Genomic DNA, 8339 nt, shown 5'->3' on the forward strand with positions numbered 1-8339 from the left:
CAAATTTTTTCAATTCTTCTATATCATATAAGCAAAATGCATTGAATCTACTTTATTGACAGTTCATAGAACTGTTAAAGAAGAAAGGCTGCAACAATTTTACGATCTTTAGAAATAATTATTTCGAAAGTATTATAAAGAAAACAGTGATATAAATTTTTTAAAATGGAAAAAAAGTTCCCAACAATATTGGGAAAACTAGAAAAAGAAGAAAATTTCAAAGAAGAAAAAGAAAAGGAAGAAAAAATGCAAAAATAAGAAATATAAGGTAAAAGTATATATAAAATATATTTCGACATATCGAAAACATATAATGATATATTTCATAGAATAAAATCTTCAATATATGTATATATTGAAAGAAATTGTTTTTCATTAGCAGTAATAATAGAGCAGTAATAATTTTTAAACATCTTCCACAATATGATCGAAACATCGTCCAAAAAGAATCTACTCAAACTAGAACCGATAATACGATCAAATGTTTCAAGGATCAAGAAAAACAATCCATCCAACGTGAAAGTAATAAAGGCAACGAACAAATATGATGTCGAGGATGGAATTATGCTCGTCAAACGGTTTGTTTCGTACTTTTTCGTGCTTGGTATCATACGAGGGCTCCCTTGTCGCGCGACAAACGACAGCCGACAGACGACAAGTCGAAAAAGACGATGTTCCTCGCACTAGGAGGCTTCCCCATTTAGGATGATTGCCCGATTTTATGTATTTATACCGGTGTTATGTTGCAACCTTCTTCTGTATAGTTGATATTCGTTTTCGTGTCGCGAGCTAAACGTAAATTTAAAACTCGTAATGCGACGTGATATCTCGGTGAAATATTACCTCGGATTTTCTAGTTGCCATCCGCGAAACAAACCGATCTGAAATATGCACGTGGCACGAGACCGGAAATCTGGACGCAAGTGCTATCAGAGGACTCTTTTACGTTTATGCTATTTTTACCAGAAAATGTAATTGGTCCTCTTACGATTGAAAATCACTGCTTTCAGCTAAATTTTGAGAGTAAGTTGCGCATCAGAGATTCGTACATCTATTTATCAATATATTTACAAAATTTTACAAATATATTTTACAAAAATTTCGATCGAAATAAGAATTTCATATGTTAACAGGAAAAAGAAGAAAAGGAAAGAAATGTATTTAAAAAAGAAGAAAGAGAAAGTGTGATGATATACGCACACGCAGGCGTATAAAAGAGCATTATCAGCAAATGCAGTGGTCGTGCATGCGTATTGCAGGCACGGCAAGCACCACCCTATAAAGGACATTGGCGTAGGGTTGTTCGGTTATTCCCGGGGGTATTAAGGCAGAGAAGCGTTTTCGTACGGGCACGTGGCGGTGTGTGGTTGCTCCATGACTGGATGGAGGAAGAGGGTCACCTATGGTTGTTGGTGCCAGTCCCATGGCACGGTGACGACGCTTTAATATTTAATGCGATTAAACTCATTTCGTCCCGCCTCCCGTAATTGGTTTCTGATTAACAGCCAAGTTTTAAGTGCATTGCCCGTGCATGATAGTTATACGCGTCCTGACACTATCAACTAATAACCATGAGTGCTTCTCTTCTCTGTAACGTGAAACACACTCGCACGTGAACCGCCATTATTCTTGCATTTATAATTAGCACCGCATTTTATCAATTGCATCGGTGGTCTCCCGTTCCCATCCTCGAAAATTAGCAGCCAATTCTCGATCAACGATTTATTCTATAATCGGGCAAAAACGAATCATGTTATTGAACAATATTGGAGGTATACGACAAAATGAAAAACTAATATCATCTCAAATATATTTATTGACAGAAAAATATTTTCTTCGTTCGACGGAAAAGAATTCGAAGGATTATATAAACTTGGCTTTTGACTCAATTTTCCCTTTCAAAAATCGTAGAAAATATTTTTTACCCCTTAATCTTTTCCTTAATCGTCGCAAACATAAAAATCATCCGATGATGATTGGTTATCAAGCATACAACTGAAATAGAAAGTCTTCGAATTTCAGGCGGCGAATTGCAGTTGGAGATAAGTTGTCCTAAGGGATAATCCATGGACTCAGCAGGTGTCTCTATTCGCCAGGGTTTCACTCCATCTTCCGTTGACAGACAAAATCCCCTACGGCGTGCAGTACCAACCCGCCGCGATCTATCCTATTGACCGTCTGTCCAATTAGGACAGCGAAAACTTAATTAACCGTTCGGATGGACCCGATGAAAACTGGATGGGCCGCGGATACCCGCGAGGAGAACTCGATAATTAATACAAATCCAGATATGCTGGCGATTCCGATAAAAACAATTTGCCCGTTAACCATGATTGATGAACGATTACGCTTTAAATCGAACCTGTATTATATATACTGGTGGAGGTGAACTATACACGGGATTGAATAATTGATCACGATCGACGATAGGAACGTGGCCTGTAATTGAGCCGACGAAAATAGAAACGAGTGTGGGAAATCAAGCGAAGACAAGTTGTATCGGAAACGAAGAAGAAGCGAAAGAAAAAGCGTCACAGGAAAGTTCAGTAACACTCGATGCTGCTATTGTTTTTCTCCAATCTCCAAGATGGATCAAATTAAATTTAAATTTCACTCGAATGTAAAATGCGTTATCTTTTTTTTTCTTTTCTTTTTTTTTATCCTTCTTCCTTATTTTCTTCTTTCTTGTTTTTCGCGTAGCTTGAAGAATTTTAGCATTTGATAAAATTTTTATATCTTTATTGAAATTGAAATTACCGATATATAGATATATAAATATCGAACTATATATATATATTGTATGTATATAGATTCGAATTTGGCTGTAATGTTTTAATCTTAACACGAGTTATAATAATAAGTGATAAATAAACGAGATGGTAAAAATTTTCGTTGAAGATATTCTTTATTTGGTGATAAATAACGCGTAATCGATTAAGCTTTTGCGACTAAAAATTACAATGTTGATATTATTAATAATTATTATCGGTAGGAGCAGGTTGTCTATGATCGTTGATCATATTTTCGGAGAAGCTTCTTTTTGGAAAGTTAAGCAGTTCACAAGGCATTTGAAACAGCTGTAAAAATAAAAAGTTTTCAATTACAATGCGAAAGAAGAAAATATTTTCTTCCCATTTTTTTTTTTTTTTCATTTACTTGATTATTGATATTTCCTTGAAGCAATAATCTCAATTTCTGTAACTCGCAGTTGGCAAAAACATTGTCCGATTGAATTGGATTCCTATTCACAAGTTCTTCCAACGATGTGGATCTTTTTCCATTTGTCCAGCCATGACTATACGTAAACATTTGACACATAACTATCGTTATGGTCAATGATAAGATGAACAAAATTAGGATTTGAGAGTTAACCATCTGAAATATTGAAAAAAATATGTTTATTTTAAAATGATATACTATCCGTTTAAAAAAGGGAAAATATATAGAAATTAATTCTTCTTTCCTTAATATTGAAAAAAAAAAATCATTACATTTCTATTCTTGATATGATGTTTCATCGATTATAATTTTTCAATAAAATTTAAAAGAATTTAAATAATACCTCTATAAAGAATCTTAAACATTTTAAAAAATATAGAATGGATGCCAAAAATTCTTTGTTGATTCCAAATAGATAATTGATACTTTTTCAAAGTTATGTAGAAATCATTATGAACTTAATTTTTCTTGTCATAGAAATTGATATCGTGCGTATTTATCAAGTACTGTTACGCCATAAATCAAAAAGAAAAGTGTATTGCGAATTCCGATCAGGCTTATTTTTCACCAGTTTGAATTCACATCTTTTTCTGTGGTCGAACGAACGAAAAACGCAGTTTTAACTCGTGATGCGCAACGAGTGCTAATATAAAACAATGGATTGTTCAAGTGTCACGGTTGACTTGCTGGATCAATGATCCATTCCAACAATTTAAGATCTCATAAGCCAGACTATTCGATTTCTCGGTCACCTGTTTTACTTTTATTTAACAATGTAATTTATTTTAACAATGTAACGAGTGCAATCTAACTTGTAACTGAAAAAAATTAGTTTCTAGCTAAAAACATAATTTTTTTCTTAATAATAATAATAAAAAAAAAGATTTCACAGAAAAGAAATCATCACAAAATATTCAACTGTAAGAAATCCAAGAAAACCATAACTTTTAATTATTTCGTGATTTACTGTGTTCACTGCTCTCTGTTCGATAATGATATTATAATGATATTTCTTTGCGAAAAGACTCGTAAATTGCTCGTTTGCATTCTTATCCAAAAAAGATGGTTTGCAAATGATTTCACAAATGTTAAAATGCATTTATTTAAAATTCACGTGGCCCAATCGAAGTTTTAACATATTCAATTTGGATAATGTCTTAATTAAATAAAGGCTATTCCTCTTATTTTCATGAATATTTTAAAATCATGGCTCAATGAATAAAAAAAAAAAAGACAGAAAAACTATACATTTATCTCCGCGTTCACTGACATGCGGTGCCACATGAGATTTTTTCGAAAAATTTTAGAGTATCTTCGTACATTTCCACGTGCTAATTTTAAAAGAACCATTAACTCTACACGCATCCCTGGTCATTAAGATAAAAGTAAGTGCTACTAAGTGTCTTATGGATAAGAAACGTGACCAGCATCTTTGTCGCATAGAAACAAGACGTTTTCAAACTTATTGTTAAAAAGTTGCAAAATGCTTCTTCATTATTTTATACTGTTCTATCTTGAACAATGATGAAAATCACAATCTTAATTAAATCACAATGAAATTAATAAAATGAAAAAAAATTGAGACTTATGATTATTAAGCAATAGTTTAAATTTACAATTTAAAAAAAAACGAAATCACAAAAAAAACGCAATTTTATATACGTGTATATAAACGCGTATATAAAAAATATATATAAATATATATATAATATATATATAAATAATATACCTTAAAAATATACATAAACATACCTTATATCTTAATAGCTTTATGCAACAATACTTAGAACACAACATAAAATGTTCAATGTTGTGATTTCAAGATACTGTCAGCCAAGATCCTTTGAAACAGCTTTATATAAGGAAATCCTCTCATACCCTTTATTCGTAAAACTCATTAAAAGTTCCCCTCTCTTAGTCCTTTATACTCTTATACAATATCAAAACTTTCAACTTATTAATAATAACTAGTAATCAACAAAAATCAACAAAAGCATCAATAATTATTAGACAAAAATTGTAATAAGTTCAGTAGACCATGAGAAATTGTGTAATAAATTTTCATTGAGATATTGGAAGTTTCTAGAGGATTATTAAATGTTCAAAATGATGATCTATACAAGATGGAAAGATGTCTCTATATATTTATAATTATTAAACAATTGATGCATTAAAAAAAATTTAATTACGTCGTAAAGAATTAATTAAAATTTCTTATCTTTCTTAAAATTTTAGTTTTTATATTTTTAAGAAATTGTTAGATTTTTGAAAAAAATAAAGTTTAAAATATTTTTAAATATATACATTTAATATATTTAATCCAAAATTTATTAGTAATTCTATTTCAAAAATATTGTTAAATATATTTCTTTAAAATTAATTACATTAAATTGCAATTGATATTTTTTGATCATTGAAATATTATATTAATATTTATTTAGATAAACTATCGTTTTTTAAATAATCAAAAATCAATTTTAATAATAAATTCAATATTATGTATAAAATATAAAATATACAAAACATTATATTAATATTTATTGTTATTTTTCAATTATTTTTCAATTATTTTTGTGGTAATAATATATAATATATAATATATATATTGTTTTTTTATGCAAATAAATATAATAAAACAATTAAAAGAACATCATAATATTTTGTGTGTTGAAGATAATTATTATAATTTTTAATATTTCATGTTTTTATAAATAAGGTAGAAAAATGCTAGAAAAAAATATATTGTTTATTGTTTAACAATAACATTTATTTTTTAATCGTTGGTAAAAGCTTCATGTATAAAACAGATCTTCCATACAATATTTTTAAAGTACACTCAGTCTCTGCTATAATATCTTTTCTAATTGAGACTCTTTACATGCATTCATATGAGAAAATCAAAAATATGAACTTTATGTTATTTTTATAAAGAATATTTATAAATTAATTTGAATGATAACTTGAATCAATCAAAATTATAATTCTTATACAATATTATAGTTCTTAAATTCTTTATAAAAGCAACTGAAAGTTGAATAAACTTAAAATTTATCACAAAATATGTATCAAGATCTTAATATTAAAGAATAAAGTTCGTGATCTTCATTATGCATCTTCATTATGCGTGCACATATTGAATATTCATTCCTTTATAGTTATGAAAGTATATTTTAATAAAGTAATCACTATTATTAATTATTATATTAACTAGCCTGTGCTAATGATTTTATATTATATTGAGAATATTCGTATAGCTTTCTATGGCACAATATAAAATATGAAATGATTTTTTAATATCACAACAACCTTGTTTAAGAAATTAGATAAAATTTAAATGAACTTAATGTTAAATGACATAAATTTGTTACATATTAACTAACTACATTAAATTACATTAAATTAAAATCTATTTCTTTTTTATTATAATAAAACAAAAATAAGGTTTTTTCTTAAAAAATAAATCTAAATAATATTGAATTGTAAACTGTACATATATATAGCAGAAAATTTTATAATATCATTAATTTTTTACAAAATTAAAATATGTAACTATTATAATTTTATTATATATGTATTATATATATTTCCACAACTTATATGAAATTAGTCTATAATAAATAATTTTAAAAAAAATTGTGCTTCATGAAAAAATATTTAAATATTTCTATTTACAGAATATACATTAAATAATTTTTCATTACTAAATAATTTTCTCTATTAAAATTATTATTATTTAAGCAATAATTATTTTACTTATATTATTACTTATTATTAAAATATTAATATTATAGAATAATTTAAATATGCATTATTTTTGTTTTCAAAAAAATTATAAAATTATTATTAAAGCAAATTAAATAAATTTTTGATATAACTATTTTATATTTTATATTTTATAAAACAAAAAAATTCTAAAATAATATTCTGTAAATTTAAAGGTTTAGACAGAATGGAAAATAGTTGTTCATTGCTCTTCATAAAAAGAACAAATTCTAAAACAAAATCATAAAATAAAATTCTAGATTTTATACTAAGTTCAAACATAATTTACTGATGTTTAGTATAATTATTTAAATTTGTAAAAAAATATAAATTTTTAATATATAAAATATGACATACATTTTAATAATTTTTTTTCCACAACTTTAATAATATGCTATAAGTATTATATATTTATTGAAAGAAAAAATAGTTATATTTTATGAAAATTTAAAAATATCAATTTTTTTTTTATCAGTTTACAATCCAATATTTTTATCAATGTCAATATAGAATATATTATCTTTGGTTATATATGTATACGTATATACGTATGTATACATAATAATTTTTAAAAAAAAGATATTAATTTTTAAAAATTAATTTCTGATACTACAAAATATCAATAATCATAAGTTCAGAAATGTTCGATAGATTCATTTTGTTATTTATATAATCTATAACTACATATTAAATATTGCAACCAAACTGATTAATCAAACTTATTATCTTATTATTAATATCATTCACAATGTCCCATGATACCTTCATTCCACACATTGATAAACATTCAATCTACTTTCACACATCACTTGAGAAAGAGTCATTCAATGTCAAATTAGCTGAAGAGTTTCTACTATCAGTTGAATTCATTGCAATGTAACGTCTTCTAAGTATTTCTTGCAAATCATTACATGGACTGTTGTCTCGTTTTATACGAAGAGGTCGTCCTCCAGGTGATCTAAAAAAATATATATAAATGCAATTGTACAACTAAAGTTCAGGAAATATTATAACTAGAGTGAATGATGACTCAACCACAAAGATGATTCTAATAAAGAATTAAACTTCAAAAGAAAAAGTTTTTATATTTTTGATATATTTTTAAGTATTAAATCATTTCTTTTCTGGTTATATCATCAATATATTATATAATGTATATATATATAAACTATATTAATAAAATAAAAAATAATTTACCTAGCAATTGGTTTTAATTTAATACTATCAATATCTTTTAATACATCTGTCATAGAAATTTGAGAAGCAAATGGACCTCTTTTGCGATCTTCGACTTTATGATCTTGTAAACTTGCTCTTCTTGCAATATGAGGAGTCGGAGGTGGTAATGGTGGTGGTGG

The 8339-nt window shown here is 26.9% G+C and overlaps 2 protein-coding genes across 3 annotated transcripts in view; both read right to left on the reverse strand.

Moving 5' to 3' along the window:
• Positions 1 to 2888: 2888 nt before the first annotated feature.
• LOC102673683 (pro-corazonin) lies at positions 2889 to 5236 on the reverse strand. The gene is made up of 3 exons (XM_006616065.2): positions 4979 to 5236; positions 3157 to 3375; positions 2889 to 3077 (listed from the first exon to the last, which is right to left on the reverse strand). Exons 2-3 carry the CDS (start codon positions 3373 to 3375, stop codon positions 2973 to 2975), a joined length of 324 nt encoding a protein of 107 aa, XP_006616128.1. The 5' UTR covers positions 4979 to 5236; the 3' UTR covers positions 2889 to 2972.
• A 2355-nt stretch (positions 5237 to 7591) lies between these two features.
• The window catches only part of LOC102673809 (mitochondrial fission regulator 2-like), a 3016-nt gene continuing 2268 nt past the window's right edge, over positions 7592 to 8339 (reverse strand). For both annotated transcript variants that reach the window (XM_031510661.1, XM_031510660.1), the window contains 2 exons: positions 8179 to 8339; positions 7592 to 7939 (listed from right to left, as the gene is read on the reverse strand). The exon at positions 8179 to 8339 is cut by the window's right edge and continues 1 nt beyond it. In XM_031510661.1, the coding sequence (XP_031366521.1) occupies positions 7780 to 7939; positions 8179 to 8339 (321 nt within the window). In that variant the 3' untranslated portion in view covers positions 7592 to 7779. The remainder of the gene's footprint in view (positions 7940 to 8178) is intronic.

Source organism: Apis dorsata, unplaced genomic scaffold (genome assembly GCF_000469605.1).
Source record: "Apis dorsata unplaced genomic scaffold, Apis dorsata 1.3 scaffold_249, whole genome shotgun sequence".
NCBI lineage: Eukaryota > Metazoa > Arthropoda > Insecta > Hymenoptera > Apidae > Apis > Apis dorsata.